The 17,594-nt window shown below is 37.9% G+C and overlaps 3 protein-coding genes and 1 long non-coding RNA gene across 4 annotated transcripts; 2 read left to right on the plus strand and 2 right to left on the minus strand.

Annotated features, from left to right (window-relative positions):
- Positions 1-4,661: 4,661 nt before the first annotated feature.
- LOC110858315 (catalase) lies at positions 4,662-11,687 on the minus strand. Its single transcript, XM_035858631.1, has 12 exons — positions 11,452-11,687; positions 11,105-11,374; positions 10,945-11,025; positions 8,429-8,568; positions 8,260-8,343; positions 8,119-8,186; positions 7,606-8,012; positions 6,728-7,257; positions 6,465-6,657; positions 5,422-6,378; positions 4,979-5,069; positions 4,662-4,909 (listed from the first exon to the last, which is right to left on the minus strand). The coding sequence occupies exons 3-10, from the start codon at positions 10,971-10,973 to the stop codon at positions 6,054-6,056; spliced, it is 1,776 nt and encodes a 591-aa protein (XP_035714524.1). The 5' UTR covers positions 10,974-11,025; positions 11,105-11,374; positions 11,452-11,687; the 3' UTR covers positions 4,662-4,909; positions 4,979-5,069; positions 5,422-6,053.
- Positions 8,294-9,214, plus strand: LOC118438414. The gene is made up of 2 exons (XR_004836767.1): positions 8,294-8,413; positions 8,618-9,214. It is a non-coding gene; the product is annotated as an uncharacterized LOC118438414 (long non-coding RNA).
- Positions 11,688-11,866: 179 nt separating the features above from the next.
- LOC110858479 (DNA-directed RNA polymerase III subunit RPC8) lies at positions 11,867-13,135 on the plus strand. Its single transcript, XM_022107280.2, has 4 exons — positions 11,867-12,020; positions 12,106-12,404; positions 12,495-12,841; positions 12,918-13,135. The coding sequence occupies exons 2-4, from the start codon at positions 12,110-12,112 to the stop codon at positions 12,963-12,965; spliced, it is 690 nt and encodes a 229-aa protein (XP_021962972.1). The 5' UTR covers positions 11,867-12,020; positions 12,106-12,109; the 3' UTR covers positions 12,966-13,135.
- LOC110858572 (PR domain zinc finger protein 13) lies at positions 13,118-14,811 on the minus strand. The gene is made up of 4 exons (XM_022107388.2): positions 14,665-14,811; positions 14,254-14,509; positions 13,400-14,195; positions 13,118-13,325 (listed from the first exon to the last, which is right to left on the minus strand). The coding sequence occupies exons 1-4, from the start codon at positions 14,809-14,811 to the stop codon at positions 13,136-13,138; spliced, it is 1,389 nt and encodes a 462-aa protein (XP_021963080.1). The 3' UTR covers positions 13,118-13,135.
- Positions 14,812-17,594: the final 2,783 nt, after the last annotated feature.

Here is a 17,594-nt window from a genome sequence, read left to right on the forward strand (position 1 = left end):
AAGGAAAGACGAGATAAGGTGCAAGATTAACTGTCGTATTTAAACGAAAGGTCTTTAAAAAATGTTGTGCGTTGTCGCTACAACTAAATGAATTATTTATCATGGACGTGTAATGTCAAACAATTATCATTTTATTTAAGCATTTGAAACACAGGAACAATGTTTATGTGACATCAATAATATTAATAACGTGGACAATACACAAATCAAACTTTCTCTTCTATACTTTCTCTCTAAAGGGTAACCTACAGAATGTAACATTGTAAAATGGAGTATAAGGTTCACTGTAGCATTTTGGCTTATCATAATTGACACAGGTTTACGAACAATACTTTAGAGGTATAACATGTTACACGTATATAGTATAGTATATCAATGTAGAGTATATTTTGAGAAACGGTCAACGTTTACACGGAAAATCTTAATTATTATTTTAATTCGTATGTAATAACACTATATAATCAACATTTGCATATAAGTCGTCAGTCCGAAAAGATTTGTGGACTTTTTTATCATGGAATGGATGATTGTATTTCTTTTTGTTTTTAGCATCTCAATTAAGAATCTTAATCTCCGCCACCTCCGGCACCACCTGCATCGAATCCAGCACCACCACCAACCCCACAGTCTCCGCTGCACCCTGCATCCCCACACCCACCACCGACAAGACCCAATTCGCCAAAAGCAGGGGGTTGAATCATCATGATGGCAGCAAAGTCGCTGGCATTGTTAGTGGAGGAGTTTTCAGCAGAAGAGTCCAGCCCCCATGCTAAATAATGAGAATAAACATGATTTTATTGTGATTTGAGTCATCTAGATCAATTGTGCGGTGAAAGTTAAAGAGAAAGTGGAGATGGCGAGGTGCAATAGGATGTTAAATTATATAAGGGCCTTAAAATCAGGCTTAAAATTAATATTAAATTAACCTTTTCTACTCCAAAATCCACTACTTTTATCATCAATCTTGTGTTGTTCATGAATGTCGGGTATCGGACAGTCTGAAATGTCGCAGGCTATAACGCCTCCAACGATGGAATCGGCATAATCCGGGTTGGGGTAAAACTATCGTGTTCATAAAGTTTCGCATTACTCGCTTTTCATGAATGGTGTAAAAAATTAATAAAGTTTAAACTCACCAAATCGTAACACCCATAGCACGCACAACCAACCACGATTATGAAAAATGCTCCAATCGGGAGAAAGTAAATGGGATTTATGAGGTCCAAAATCGATACCATGTTGACATTTGTTGATTTTTTTTACGTATTATTTACTTTATAAATGGAATTTCGTCTCACAAATAGTTTTGTTTCTCAAAAATGAGCGATTTTTTGTATAATATTTTTGTACAGTTAAATAAATTACAAAGCTGATTTTTCTTGTCAATTTAATAATTCGAAATTTGATTACGTTTTACAAAATGCAAAGCTGATAGCAAATTGTTTGTTGAGCATCGAATTTGGAATTAGTTGGTAATCCGAATTGTGTACTCTTTTTGTTGTATGTGTAAAGTGAAGCAGTCTTGAATTCTTATATTTATACTTTTTTTAATAGAATAAGATCAATCAGCTTATAGCCAACTTATTTTCGGAAACCTTACAAATGTGCTTGGAATAAATGAGTAGTGTTGTTTAAAAATGAGAGAAACGGTCATTCCACGCGAACAAGTTGGCTCTCTCGGTACTTTCTCTTCTACAGAATGAAACGCTGTGAAGCTACAATTGTGTCCCTCGTTCCCTGAGAAATAGTCGTCGTCCTCGTCGTTAGCAGAAGAACAAACTATAACGGAAGTCATGAAGTAAGTCCTAATACAGTCCAAGAAACTGTGTGACAATTCGTGAATATTGGTTATCCTGAATCTTATATTTGCTCTCCACTCGCCACTAATACCCTCCTCGCCTGACTGACAAGGACAATCGTGAATGACCCTGAATTGTTCTCCGAGATGATGAAGTGTACCCGTGCCCGTGTGCCGTGAGGAATTCGGAAACGTGGAAAGAAAACCCGACCGATCTCTTTGCGCCTTGCTAAACTAACTCTCCTCTCTCCGCTGCTCGTTCATGAGCACAGCTACAAAATTCCGAGAAATTATTGATTTCATCTCTCTCACCCAACCAACCGTACATACAAACCAAACCACCAACAAAGGAGCATCGGAGAAGAGAAAGCAAATAACCTGGTCAAATAAATATTCTACGTGGAGAAAGCTCACTTTCGCCAAACTACTACTTGTGGCAGCCAGGTGGGAGACAACAAGTGTGCGTGAAGAGAGAAGACCTTGCTCTCAAATTTGGGTTCGGATTCAAGATGTGAATACTAAATAATGTGCACAATACATACTTAAAAAAAACTTTGGAACGATGCTATATAAATACATATAGCATCTTTTTTGATATGCTTTGTTTAGGTAAATTTGAGCCTATTCGCCACCACCGCCGTCACTATCGACGCCCAAATTTCCTTCAGAGTATGCATCGCCAGTAGTGCTTTTGGGATTATGATATCCTCCAGTACAGCAATCGCATCGTCTCCCTTTTCTACGACGACGACACGTACTGTTAGCCCAGCATCTTTTGCAGGGGTCGAGGCAGTGTGGGAACTGCAATCAATAACTAATTTTTAGTAGGGGTTGCATACATAATTTAGTGGTTTTGAATGGTTATGATTCTTTTTGGGGATTTGAATTAATTGATTGATTACCAATCTTCTGGTCCAATGCTGGATAAAATAAATGAGAAGTATGGATCCGCAAACGATGGCACCGATGACAGGGAAATTGAACTCAAATCCCATTTTACATTAAACATGGTAATTAAAAACAGCAGCAGCAGATTGTCACTCTCTAGTAAATTGATGAGACGGCCAAAATATCTGCTGCTGACACCTTTTCTACGGCTGCTGTGTGGTTTTTGAGGTCTGTTCGGCGGAAGTAGTAAACAAAATAATATAAATAAATTTTAAAAAACAAACTTAGGTGAAGGACGCGCTTAAAATATTAAAACAAGAAGCATTAAAAAATGTCATAAATCGTTTAATATTTATTAACTTTTACTTCACCGTGGGCCCAACTATTAAATTTTCAAAGCAATGATAATCAACAATAAATGTAGCTGAACCAATGACTTGATTAAATATTAAATGCAGCATTACAGAGGGAGTTATTAAAATACGCCAGAACATGAACAAATTTCCTTTGTAAGAAGTGTCGCGATTTATTGAAAGATAACCATTCAAATCTTGCAAGTTTAATATACAAATAGATATTACGTATTTCGTATAATTGTTCCAAATGCTTGAAAGTATAGCTTTTTTCCTGTGTTAGTTGGGCCCCCGGTAAAGTAAAAGTTAATAAATATTAAACGATTTATGACATTTTTTAATGCTTCTTGTTTTAATATTTTAAGCGCGTCCTTCACCTAAGTTTGTTTTTTAAAATTTATTTATTTAATTATTTTTAGTGATTTGTGAATTTATATGCATAAAATCAGATGCAATTATAAAATCTTAAACGTTGTTAATTCTCCTGTGGGTGGATGCGCGGTAAACCAATTTATTCCCCCAGTTTCTGAATTTTAAGGATTGCTCTGTTGCAACATGCGTTGACACTTAGCGATCTAATAATAACGTAATTCGATTGTCTAGCAACATTGGTTATGTTGAGTATTGAATATCGATGCTAAATAAACTATTAGCGCACGTTAGCAACCAGTAGGTTGCTTAATGGAAATATTTCAAAAAGCTATAATTCCGTGAGTTTTCATCCGATTAAGTCGAATAAAGGCTTAAAATTTGCGTATTATCCTGGAGAATAATAAAAATGGCAAGCCCCCGGTCGGAAACACTTCCTTGATGCCAAGAAATGGATTTGAAATTTTAGGCATCGGACTTTCTACCTGAGGGAATTAGAATTTTTGAAAAAATAAAAAAACGTATCTGTAAAACAGAATTCTCTGGTTTTTTTGTTTCAACATGTTTTTCATGCAATGCACGGTTCGGGCGAAATCTCAGTGCGACCTTTTCAAAGTTGCAGCTGAATGCATACTTAGGCTTCGCCGTAACCATGGTGATCTTTTAATATGATCACCTTATGCTTACTTTTCCTTCACCTAAGAAAAATAGTTTCGCTCGACCGTGACTTTGATGAGATTTCGTTCGCTAAATATTGCATGCCGCACATTATTAAAGGTAATTTACATGTGGCAGAGAAGAGGAAAATGAAAATGATGGACATGTATGTCTGTAATATGCATCCAGCACAAGGTATGTATATAATTTAATACGAGCTGGATGATGGTATGCACGCAGTAGTTTTATTTTGTGTCAATCATGAAATTAGACATCCTATACACTTTACTATATGCAATTTCCCATGCTGCACAATTGTCTGGAAATTCATGTCTATTTACATCAGCAAATGACAATAATTTGATGTTTTGAAGTTGTGATTATAAAACATGGAAAGTTTAAATATATTTTTTTAGAAATATCAAGTTGAAAATTTAACTCGATTTTGGTTTAATATTTTTACCCAGGACATTTTCTTGCTTTCCGCATTTAGAATACCGAACACGATAATCTGCTGGTAATCTGCAAATCTGCAGCAGCATTGTAACAAATGATAACGTCATTTAGCAGTAATCCATGATTGATTACAATGGGAATTTCAGTGTAAACACTTTATTTACGTGCAGGATTATCTAAATTACGCACACCATATTGTATGCATTTTTACATCTCGTCTCAAGTACGTACATATGCACACGTCTACGCCATTCCTAATTAATTAATTACTGTAAACTATCCCCCCACGAATAGTACCTTCTACGTATTCATAGTCATCCATCTTGCTCTTCTTTGGGTTTCGATCTCCAGAAGAAAGATGGTGAATCGTGTGCGAGTCAGACTTATTCTGTAAAAACGATTAAAATAAAAATAACTATTATACAATTGCATAATTAAATCCTTCTCGAATACTCACCCAGCACTTTATGCACTTCAAAATGATAACCACAAGAGTCAAAATAACTGCTAAAAACAGTCCAAACGCGGATACAACTGTGGTAGTGAACCTGTCAATCATGATCAGCAGAACTTTAGACATTAATTACCGTTGATGGGAAAAAGGTGCATTTGCAGCTGAAAAGTAGTCCGCCGTGACCTCGTACATAATAATAATACCATTTCATGGAATTTGTAACGAGGTAAATGCATACATAAATATAAGTCATTGAATAAAACCGCATTTTTCCACCTTTTCTAAATGAACATTATTCACCCACATAATTATAAAATCGAAGCGACGATTATATAAAAAAAGTAGTGGCTGACTGTCAACTGATTAAATAATAATCTGAATGTGACGACGTGCGGGATGCACCTGCGACATTAATGAAATATTAATTAATAAAATTGGATACTAACGTTTGATGGGGATGACGATTCCCACCGAGTTATGTTTTTGTGTGGGTGAATTTAGTGGGTGTGGCACTTGGTGGAAATGTGGGTGGATATGTTAGAATTGTAGGTTGCACAATAAATGTAATTGAAACAGGACACTTGGTTTCAGTTGAAGTCAATATATTTTACATTAGGAAAATTGAGACGAATTATAATTGTGTTGGTCAGAAAGATAATGAATTTGAGTCAAAATAGATAAAAGTACATTGAATGAGAGAGGCTCAAGACTGACAAGAAATCACATAAGAGAATCACCCGAGAATGGGTATTGCACCCTTATTTATAGTTTTAGTGAATGAGGAAAAAGGTGCATGAAAATTAGTGTACATAAATAGACTTCGTGGAAACATGTTACAAAACTTGGTTCATGGAAAGAAAAAAGGTTCACTTAATTGTTAAATTAACTTAACCAAAATTGTTGTGCGTCAGCAAGTTAAATGCATTAAGATTATAGAATGTTGAACTTGAATGATAACTTTACAAAAATGACAAACTGAACAACGTTCATTATGTACATGTTCTTAAATAAAAATGGCTTTATTAGCTTATTTTAAACATAATAATCTTAAATATAATAATATTTTTAAAAATTACAATTAGTCAAAATGTCCAACAATCTTCCTCTGCATTTGGTGCTTTTTTGCATTTACCAATGCAGCAGCAATGCTATCCCCAAATTCTGCACTAATTCTGTACGCGACATTACTTAAATATTTGTCTTGCACGGATTGTTCCGCATTTACAAGTTGAGCTGCCAAATTGTCAGCCAGTCTTTGTCTTTGTGCAGCAGAGAGGTCCAACTCCAGATAAAGGACGCATTGCGAAAAGTTGTCCTCATCTGCGGTGTCGACACGGTTAACGTCACCGCTAACGCGAAACGCCGTTTGTGCCGCTGATGGTTCTTGATCCAGTCCTCCAAAACTAAATTTATGAATTATACACATTTGAAATGAGTAACTTTTATATAAAAATAGCTATATACGATGAATTAGTATAGGTTTTCGTACCTGTTGGGAAAATAGTTGGGCGCCCCATTTCCATTCGTTCCCCCACACATGTGACCGTCCCTCATGTAATTTTCCACGCGAGAAGTGGCTTTGTTAATTGGCAACTGGGCAAAATTGACGCCAAGTCGGTACCGTTGTGCGTCCTGATAGGAGAACATTCTTGCGTGAAGCATACGGTCAGGTGAAGGCTCGACTACAAATCAAATATGATTTATGATGAAGAATTTTAGAGGCATTTAGACAAATATGAGGTGAGTACCTACCCCCAGGAACCATATTGGCCGGTGAGAAAGCAGCCATTTCAATCTGTGTAAAATAATCGGCTGGGTTCAGGTTCAAAGTCATCCTTCCCACCCTTCTCAAAGGATATTCTTCTCGTCGCCAGTGTTTCGTAATGTCGAATGGGTTTTGAGGATGGGCTTCGGCCTGAGCGAAGGTCATAATTTGGACGTAAAGGTCCCACGAGGGGAACTCGCCTCGAGCAATGGCGTCGTACAAATCTTGGATGGAATAGTCGGGATTTTCTCCGGCCAAGAGGGCAGCTTCCTCCTTCGTGAGATAACTCCAAGTTTGGTTTGAAATCCAGTGGTATTTAATGTAGACTGCCTCATTGGCCGTATTCGCCCATTTGAAGGTGTGAACTCCGGCCCCATTAATGACACGAACACCGTTGGGCGAACCTTCGTCAGAGAACAAGTGAAGGGTGTGGAGGGCAGATTCAGGTCGCAGACTGGTGAAGTCCCACCACATTGTGGCGTCACGAAGATGAGTTTGTGGATTTCGCTTTCTAGACCTGAATTGAAACGAGAAGGGGAATTTGAGACAAATGGTTTAAATATGGCATAAAGCGTATGGTCGAATTTTGGTCGTTTTTGAAACCACCCGACAATCTCTGGTTATCGATCACCATCATCGTGTTAAGTTACATATCGTCGTTGAATATGTATTCTAGATAACACGTCTCCGAAAACAGTAAACAGTCTCGAAATCCTACGCATTAAATTTGTGTCCGAATGCATATTCAACGACGACACGCGACCTTTCCGGAGATCAAGGGCATCGGTCAGGTAACAACAACAACTTGCAAAATTTACAAAATTTCTTAATTGCGTCGTTAATGAATTAGTTGTGTATTATTTACCTGTTAACATCAGCAAAGAGCATGGGATCTCTGATGGGAAAAACTTCAATGTTATTCCCAACGAGGTCGTATATGCCGTCCTCTGTATAAAATTTGGTAGCAAATCCCTTTGGATCTACCCAAGTATCTCCAGAGCCTGATTCTCCTCCCACTGTCGAAATCCTTACGACAACATTGGTCCTTTTACCGACCGTGTTGAACACCTTGGCCTTGGTCCATTGGCTGACGTCGTCAGTGACTTCGAAGTAGCCCAAAGCTCCGGCCGCCTTGGCGTGGACGACTCTATCAGGAATTCGTTCCCGATTGAAACTGGCCGTTTTTTCGAGGAGGAAAGCATCTTGGAGGAGAATGTGACCATTTGTTCCGATGGCCTGCGAAGCCACTAAACTTGGCATTGGAATTCCTTCCTGAAGTTGGTGAAAAAGTAAAGTTGTAGAAATTCTTATTTATGAAATTCTCAGATAAATCCTGCTAAAAATAACACCCTTCTTTTAGCACATCTTTTGCATGTACCTGATTAGTGGCAGTGCCAGGATTCTGTTTCAGGTGTGTCTTTGCCCATTGTGAAAGTTGAGATTTTGCTAGAATTGTCATTATTGATGAGAACTCGTATATGAGGCAAGTTGAGATAAGGATAATAACTCGTTAAATTACCATTAGGACAGCTCCCAGGATAACCGGATCCCAATGCCATACCTGGACAACCAGAGGATACAAGTTGGACCAGGAAGTTGGCAACTGTATAAGAAATCCACAAATTGCAATACCAATTAGTAGACAAGTACATTCTCATGAGTTTAATAACAAGGTGAGAAAAATTTACCCACGACGAAAACTGCAAACCCCTTCATCTTATAATTTCTGCTGCTGTATACTTCTAAAGTATACTCACTGACTGACTGAGGATGAATTGTGTGGTCGACTGACTTGTTCAAGCCTCTCCAAGTAAATGATTCCGCTGTACTGGAAGTGAACCAATTTAAATAGATAAGCTCATCGCATTTTTTTTTAGATATGTATCGCTCTTGTGAAGAAGGATGTGCTGATTATGCACTGGCCAGGAGAATGCATAATACGTACCTAAGACTCCGTTACATGCAATACACGAATAATGTGAAATGAATGGATAAGATTGATTAATTCCTAAATCTACACAAGTAAAACCAGACTTTGTTTGTGGTGATGATACGCTGCTACTGGTAATAAACTGGTAATAATGACCAACGGCAAAGGGTTTACTAGTACGTTACACTATTCAAAAGTCGCTTTGTCCTACATCTCTGTACGTACGTACTACCCTGTTCCATTAAAATTGTGCATTAGGCTTACTTAATAAAATAAACAGTTATCTTCTTATCTAACAAAATTATTATTATAATGTAAGCCAGTTTATTACAGTCTGATTCTAAATGTCGTAATGGGTAATTTTCTGTCCTGCTTGAAAAGTGAATTGTCGAGAGTGATGGTGATGATAATAGCACAAAATGTTGACGCACAAGCATATGAAATGTTACGTATTATCTTGTTATGTTTGGTGAATTATTATTAGTTTTTTTTACATAATAATGTTAAAACCTCGTATTTTATAAACTGGGTTTGCTTGATTCCACACGGTTGCATCATTTAATTGTGATTATTTGTGAGGATCTTCTTCCCTGTCCCTAACACAATGTGAAATTTCCATTATTTCCATCCATTGTCATTTTTTTTCATTTCATGCTTTTTAGGTCGGTTAACTTCCTTGAGCTGGATAAAAAATATACAAGTGAATGAATAACCACGTTGTACAGTAACATCAGTTCAGAGGTGATGGTACATGGTTCGACTGGGAAATTGAGACTCAAAACTAAGGCATTGTTAGTTAGTACAATACCCACAAAACACAATTTAATTCAAGTTTCATCAATGAGATATATGGTTTAACCCTGAGGTTGAATTTGAATGACAAAATATTTCAACAATTTTGACATGACACATTTTTTTTGTAAATTTAATGTATATATGTCAATTAAATCAGAGATGAATCTAAAAATTTAATAATGCTATTATATAAAATATAATAGTGACGAGGTAATAACTTTTACTTACAAAATGTGACATTTTTAGGTTATATATGCAAGTGGGGTTTATTCATCCTATTACTTAATTCAGCACGACAGATTTGTCCGTCAGCAGTATACACTCCGCCATCTGACCACTTACAGCAACGTGTGATAGCACATTCGAAAGCTTAGTTAAAGACGGTGGGAGCCGTCATAGTTTCAATAGTGTAGGTCACACCATTCAAGGTCACGGTCACAGGTCACCAAAATTTCACCTAATAACCCCCAACAAGTGGGGTATCATTCGAAAGGTTTTTTACATATCTATCAGAATATATAAGACACTTGGGGTCTGTGACCTCACTGTGACCTAGAATAACGGTCAAAAGCTAACTCCAACGCCAGACTACACACAACAACGTATGATAGCGCATTTGAAAGCTTATTTCAAGGCTGTTAGAGAGGTCATAGTTTGATTAGTGTAGGTCACGCCATTCAAGCAATCAAGGTCACAGGTCACCAAAATTTCAACTGATGTCACCCATGAAGTGGGGTATCATTCGAAAGGTTTTATAAATACCTTCCAGAATATATAAGGCACTTGGGGTCTGTGACCTCACCGTGACCGAGTAGACCCTGGGAATTATTTAATAATATGACGGGTTTTTTGCTTTTCCACGCCCCGTACTGGGAGTCACAGGCCCCGTCCTTGGACGGGCTTTTACTCTAGTTGGAGTATAAATCGTACAGGCAGACAGTATAATTTGTGTTCGCAGAGTATACATTACATGTACTCATTTAAATTGTATGAAAGCTGCCAAGCACTTTTGAAAAATATTAATTAATTACAAGAACCATGTCGGAAAAGCTGACCAGAAAAGGAATCGAGCATTATAAAAAAACTCATAACCTTAATTTAAGAAATGATGGAATTAAGAAAAATTGAATTTAAAACAATACAGCACCTCCAATTCTTTGCCTGGAAGCGCGTGTACTTTAATTTACATAATGTTACATAATAATGAACTCATTATTATGAAGATATTTTCATTTTCATTTTTTTAAACACTGGGAAAGTTTATGTTACATAAATGCGCACGCAATATTATAAACTACAATTCATTTGAAAAGCATACAATGAGAATGATGCAACAGTTTAAGAGCTTTATGTTTTATCTATGTACTGCCGTACAGTCCACCTGCTTATCTTCAACAAACTATTGCATCACACATATTAATTGGTTAGTGATGTTGGTGGTCAAGTATGACAGACGATTGACGTATCGATATTCATTACATCATGAGTTCTCCGCAAGTCCACGGCATTCCCACACGTTACATGTGCCCCCAGCGCCCGTGGGGTCAATAGGTTTGCCCTCTAAAGTTAACAATTCATTATCCATAATCAGTCGATGTTATACATAATGTCACGTATGAACAATTATTACGTGACCTACCTTTACAAGCCATCTTATCCACCTTTACACCAAGCTTCTTCAGTAGTGGCTCATATAAGCTTGTACGTGCTACAGCTTCAGACCGTTTTTCCTCAAGATCGAGACACTGTTTTTCTAAAATCTTTGCCTTATTCTTGTCCTTTGTATACTTTTGTCGTAAAACTTTAGCTTGATTTTTAATGTCTTCTCCTTCATCGATGCCTTGCCGTTTTATCTTTTCAGTTTCTTCCTTATAATTCTGGATAGATTGGGTCTTCCTTTGACATTCATCTATGAAACATATAAAAATATAATTCCAAAACATCAGCATGCCAGTTTATTTATGGTTTATTTTCTCTTGTGCATACCTTCCAATCGTTGTATTAACTTGTCAGAGGCCTCTAAATTCATTAAACATTCCTTGTAAATTTGACGGTTATCTTCATGGTTGTTGTTACTACTCGAAGTGTTTAGGGATGTGTTGTTTGCTGCAGCCTCTTTTTGAATAAACATTGACTGAAACTCGTTGAACATGTCATCATTCGCCTTTGCTAGTGCCGAATATTCCTTGGAGGAATTGGTGTTATTATTCATGATGATAAAAGACTTCTAAAAAACTAGGATAATTATTTTGGGCGAATTAAATGGATGAAGGGAATTAAGTGATTTAATTTAACTCACTTTATTTATCTTTATTTATTATCTGTCTGCATGCAGCAACGATGAGCGGTTAGTGTTCGCGGGTTCAAATTCAAATTCCTGCTGAGGCACATTGAGATGTGTTGGTCATGTTGAAAAGTACAGAAATAAAACATGTGCTCGCTCTTATAATTAAAAATTATTATTTATTTCTGTATTTGTCGTTAGTTTAGTATTGTTTCGGGATCAATTACTTTAAGCAGGCATTTTTTAAGACCTTAAGGAAGTACAGAACTTGGTAAATTATTTAATTTTGCATGTGTTTATGTTAATAAAACTCCACTGTATTTGTATACTTAATTTTTCAATGTTAATTATTGTAGTGACATGTTTCAACTGTACGAGTTAACTCGAGAGGTACGAATCGAGCCTCATAATTTGGGCCATGACCGGGTTGAAGCCATAACGGACGAATTAAACAACAAACTAGCCAACAGGGTAGTTCTCGGTGTGGGATTATGCATGTCATTGTGGGATATCAAAGAAATTAGAAATGGTGTCATTTATCCTAGCGATGGTGGTGTCCATTCTGTCGTCAAGTTTAGATACATCGTCTTTCGACCATTTCAAGATGAGATACTAGTCGGCAAAATTAAAAGGTGTACACCGGACGGAGTCCATGGTACGTAATGAATATATGTACCAAGTAATTTACAGTAGTTTAGCTGATATAGTTGGATGCAATATTTATGATTATTTTTATACCGTTTAGTAACACTCGGATTCTTTGATGATATTTTCATTCCTCAAGAAGGACTTCAACACCCTTCGAAATTCGATGAGCGAGAACAACTCTGGATTTGGGAATATAAAGCAGAGGAAGACGATGAAGTCCATGAGATGTACATGGATAAAGGAGAGAACATTCGATTTCGAGTTACTGGCGAAGTATTTTGTGACACCACCCCAATTCCTTCCGGGTCGGGGGATGGGAGCTCAGTCGGTGGACAAGGTCAGATTGGGAGTGGACCTTCGACTAGTACTGCAGGTGGTGGGGGACCAGAGCAGAGTGGAATGGAGGATGACAGCAGTACCAGCAAAATACCTTACTCTTTAACTGTAAGTTAATTGTTTGATAAATTTTAATTATGATTTTATTTATAGCGAAAATAAATAGTAATTTGTAAAATTTCAGGCATCCATAAATGAACCCGGGCTGGGCTTGCTATCCTGGTGGAGCTAACTATAATTAACCATTATTATCATTATTATTTATTTAATGACTGGACGTATGCATGTACATATGTAAAGTAAAATAATCTCGCTATTTGTTAATATAATTGTTTTAAAGATAATGTATAATATTATTTTGACCAAGTACATGACTAGAGGTAATAAATTTTTTAAACTCAATCAGGTATTTAAACTCAAAACATCAACATCATCGACAAAATGACTCGCTGCGGATGTTCTACTGCAGTCTAACGCCATGCCGTCGGGAATAGAAATTGAGATGGCAGGATCTCCTAATGTGTGGTGCCTGGATCGAATATGTCTCTCAAGATCGCGTTTTCTGACCAAAACTTTTTGACAAATGTCACACCTGCAAAAATGTTAAATTATATTTTACTACATACAATAGTTTATAGCTACGATGAGTTGAATAACTTTTCTTACCGATAAGGCGTGTTTCCATCTGAATGCAGTCTAATATGCTTATTTAAATTACTTGGATCTCCGAATGGACGATGACAAATTTTACATCTCAATGGTTTGTACCCAGTGTGGGTTCGGATATGAATTTTCAGCCCGTACTTTCTCGAGTACAACTTTCCACAGTATAGGCACATGTGGTGTCCATTCCGTGCTTTCCCCATGTTACTTACTATTGATTCTAATTGGGCTTCCGGGTCTGAGACAGAGACTGAAATGGTCTTTTCCACGGAAGGATTTCCACATCGTTTTCCACTCTGAGGAACATGATGACCATTGGTCGACCTGGGCTTTGAGGGTCGATTTGTTGTACTGGGTTTGTGACCATTATTGTTTCTATTACTACTGGAATTGATCTGCAATGATGACGAGATATGAGCCGATGAAGGTGTCGAATTGTTTGAGGATGAACTGCTCGTGACTACGAGGGAATGTCGGGACGAGTGGTGTGGTAGTGGGGCTGTTGTGAGGGGGAAACTACTAAAATGCATTCGCACGTGTGGGTGTGGCAGCTGATTTTTAACTAAAATTGAGACTAGTGAAGAGGGCGGCGTGTCGTTGGGTGGTGGTGACGTGGAAGGATTTTGAAATGCGGACCAAGGGGAGGAAACAGGTTTTGGGGATGTTGACGATGACGAAGCGAGCCTTCCCCATAAGACGGAAACGGGAAAAGTGTCACATTTTAGGGCAATATGCACCTTGAGATTATTTGGAGCTTCGAAGGAATGTCCACAAATGTTGCAAATGTACGAGTTTCCACCTGTAATTATAGCCGAATTGTAACCACGAAGTCAAATTATATTAATTAATTTCCTAACCTCTGATATTAACGGGGCTGAGATACGGCGGAATGCCCATTTCATCCATGAGAAGGTCCTCGTCAAACCAAAGTAAGAGTTCTTCACCGGAAGTTATGTCCTTTGTCGCTTGGAGAATCACTTCCGTCCTGCTCACTCTGGAGAGCTGGACATTTTGAGCGTGACAATCGGGTGCAATTTTTATCAGCTTGGGCCAAAATGGGGGCAGTTGTGCCATATTCAATGGTTGGATTTCACAATTTGTCCAAATGCCGACCTACATAATGAGTAAATTGAGTTAGTCTCATGTTGCCTCAACTCCATTTATCCAGCTTTTGGGGCACTTTAGAATTTCTCATTTTGCCTCATTTTCTCTAATATTCTCACCAAGACTCTTATTAACACACCCATTTCTTATCTAATTAGACTTACCTGGACATTGCTGTTCACCAAACTTCCAACGTCGTGAAGAAATGAAGAGGATCGACTCAAATGCAAATAGGCAGATCTTGACCCTCTCGGAATTTTTGTCACCGCAACCACCACAATTTTTCCAGCTTTCTCCATGCTTTCACCCATTACCTTTCGAGAGGAATTACCCAAATTTGTGTGAATAGTACTTATCGTGCTAAGTTAGTAATTAGTCGTATAAACTTGCAGAGGTAAGATGAAAGCAACTTGTTCAAATTGACCAGTTAATTGTGCATGGCACGTGCCCCACAAACACCGAACGAACGACTGGCACGCGACCGGTGAGTTGTGACCTGTTTTAACTAAATCCTCCATGTGAAGTAACAAGTGCACTTAAGTCATCAGGGTGGGTGCATGTGCAGGGCATGCATGGTGTGTAAGGGTGCGGATGAGAGCAAGGAAGGGTGACTTATGGATGGATGGGTATCATGTCATGTGTCATATGCACATGTTTATTACGTTTACGTTGATGCTGATGATGATATCAGTATCAACAATGGTGCATTTAGTGGGCTGGACACTATGCACTGCAGATCTGTAGATACCCTTTAGGCCAAGTTCATACTTTCACTACTACGTACGTATGCCCTGTGTTAAGTTGTGGCATATTCGAACCTCTGACGATCTAATATGTAGGACAACAATGCAACAATAGGCCCCTTGAGTTACAATAATGGTGGTGTAATTGCATTATGAAGAAGAGGCAAGGGTGCAAAAATCTGATAGAACATATTGTTCACGTTGATTTCGTACTTCTTTTAAAGGACATTATAACCCGTACGTAATACAAGATTACCGTTTGTGCCAGGACTTTTTTTTACTTTTACTGAATTTTCGTAAAACAGCATTTATGAAATCCTCATATCGTACAAAAACTGAACAAATTTATGAAACCAGGTTTCCTTCCCTTTTACGAGATGGATCATGATGACGATGACGGATGAGTTTGACAAACCCAACTCTCTCTGTCTGCCTTTTGCCTCCTCCTTCCTTCTCTGGACTGACTGAACCGATTCGAATTTCAATGTTTGTGTCAGCTGTAAACATAAAGGACAATTAAAATGAACCCAGCGAACGATTATGATGACGAGGAAGAGAGAGATGAGCATCGCTGGACCGTCAGCTGAAACCAGATAGAAAGGAAAACACTTGCTTCATAACATGAAAGTAAATGCCCGTGTCTAATCTAAACACGCAGAAAGAGCTCGTCGTGGTGGCAGTGAAAGGAAAGGGAAAGCTAAAACCTCAGCCAAACCAACCAAGCACAATGGGTCATCCTCCTCCATTGTATTTATAGATCCGATATGATTCGTACCATATACACGCCTATAGACTCCGGCCAAAGTTTTCATCCAGTGTTCGTTTTGTACGTGCAAAGCTTCTTGCGCCCAAAAGTGTCCAAAATAATTTTGGACTTTCAAAATTTCCAAAAGCGTCCAACATTGTAAATGAGGTAAAATGCTACAAGTTCTTTATTAACGACTTCTTTTCAAATCTATGTCCAAATATGTAATCTCCCATTAATTATGAGCATTTTAGTATGTATAATTTGGAAAAACTTTGGTTTTACCATGCTTTTCTTATGAGAAATTAAGAAACTTTCTAAACCATGTGGTATTATTTATTACAAACTAAAATATTCAATAATGAAGAACTTTTAACATAGCCCCATTTTCTATTTTGGACGTCCAAAATTCAGTGTCCAAACTGGTTAAAACCGGTTTTAACGGGTGTTTTAGACAGTGATTAAACCCACAGCGAAACCCTATTTTCATATCTCAAAAAATAAGCTGCATATTTTGATATAGGCGATCCACATCCCTGCTGCATCCTCCTCATCTTTTTGTCCAGAGTACAAAACGATTTAAACCCCATTTGTTGTGCTTTATTAATATGAGATGAACCTGGAAAGGGATGGAGAAAGGAGGGCAGATATATTTTTGTACAGTTTCATGTGCCCGAGCACCCTTGAAGGTATCACCTGTTACCAAATGATTTCATCTCAAAGTGCTCAACGCTAAACCGGACTTGCACGGTTTAAATGAATGGGTGACTGAGTTTTATATTGCAAGTTGTAAAATGCAATGGGTTCACTGAGCCATTAACCAATAATAACCAAAACTAAATGGGGATGCGCTTCTCACTTTATTAACTCGTTTTATTAAATTTTATTGTAAATATGTACGCGTAATCGACCGAATGGAATTGACAGCTGACGAAGAGATTCCGCAGATAACTGCATAACAGATAGATAAGCAGGTTTAGCATGTGTCAGATGAGGTTCAAAGTATGCGACCGTCTCAAAATGCTACCTTGAGACATTTGTTACAGAATAAAAAAGTCGCATCTCGCCCCATTGCAACTTTTCAGGTCACTTTTCTGCATAGATTTGTGTGATAAAGTTGGTGCGTCGTCGTAGAGCTCGACTAACTTTACGTCAGGAAACTAATAATGATCCACTGGAGATCATATTATTTGACCATTTTGTATTTTGTGAGGTTTTACAAGCGTGTGGGAATCCAGCATGTGGATAGCACATGTTGACGATCACTTCTCCTCGTTGCACCATCCCCCACAAGACCAAAAGACAAGAAGAACGAAGGGTGTCATATCGGATGGATTTCGAGCTGATACTCCAAGCACTTAAATTTAGACCTGGCCTTTGTATGGTGGTGGTGGTGGTGAGCCCTTTGCTGATTTGATTTAAAAAGGGGACCCTTCAACTCTTCTTCTCTTCCAATTCAGCTCGGATTGTGCACGGGTATTCAACAACCCTCGTTTAGTTCATGGTTTCAAATGTTCGGTGCGTCCTATTTTGATGAGCATAACCCCGAATGCCGTACATCATGCAGCCTGAAACGAATTCAGGGTATTAAGTATTAAACGAGAGG

Source organism: Folsomia candida, unplaced genomic scaffold (genome assembly GCF_002217175.1).
Source record: "Folsomia candida strain VU population unplaced genomic scaffold, ASM221717v1 Fcan01_Sc021, whole genome shotgun sequence".
In the NCBI taxonomy this organism is placed as follows: domain Eukaryota; kingdom Metazoa; phylum Arthropoda; class Collembola; order Entomobryomorpha; family Isotomidae; genus Folsomia; species Folsomia candida.

Bases quoted from the DNA above. Each gene is read 5' to 3' on its own strand.
- LOC110858315 (XM_035858631.1), bottom strand. From the start codon at position 10,973: ATGCCGTGGACTTGCGGAGAACTCATGAT. The intron at 8,344-8,428 runs GTAAATTTTTCT...TTTCTTATACAG, and splicing joins GTTTGCAGTTTTCGTCGTGG to TTGCCAACTTCCTGGTCCAA. The intron at 8,187-8,259 runs GTAATTTAACGA...TGACAATTCTAG, and splicing joins TCCTGGGAGCTGTCCTAATG to CAAAATCTCAACTTTCACAA.
- LOC110858479 (XM_022107280.2), top strand. From the start codon at position 12,110: ATGTTTCAACTGTACGAGTTAACTCGAGAGGTACGAATCGAGCCTCAT. The intron at 12,405-12,494 runs GTACGTAATGAA...TATACCGTTTAG, and splicing joins TACACCGGACGGAGTCCATG to TAACACTCGGATTCTTTGAT. The intron at 12,842-12,917 runs GTAAGTTAATTG...GTAAAATTTCAG, and splicing joins AAATACCTTACTCTTTAACT to GCATCCATAAATGAACCCGG.
- LOC110858572 (XM_022107388.2), bottom strand. From the start codon at position 14,811: ATGGGTGAAAGCATGGAGAAAGCTGGAAAAATTGTGGTGGTTGCGGTG. The intron at 14,196-14,253 runs GTTAGGAAATTA...CTATAATTACAG, and splicing joins CAGCCCCGTTAATATCAGAG to GTGGAAACTCGTACATTTGC. The intron at 13,326-13,399 runs GTAAGAAAAGTT...ACATTTTTGCAG, and splicing joins GATGGAAACACGCCTTATCG to GTGTGACATTTGTCAAAAAG.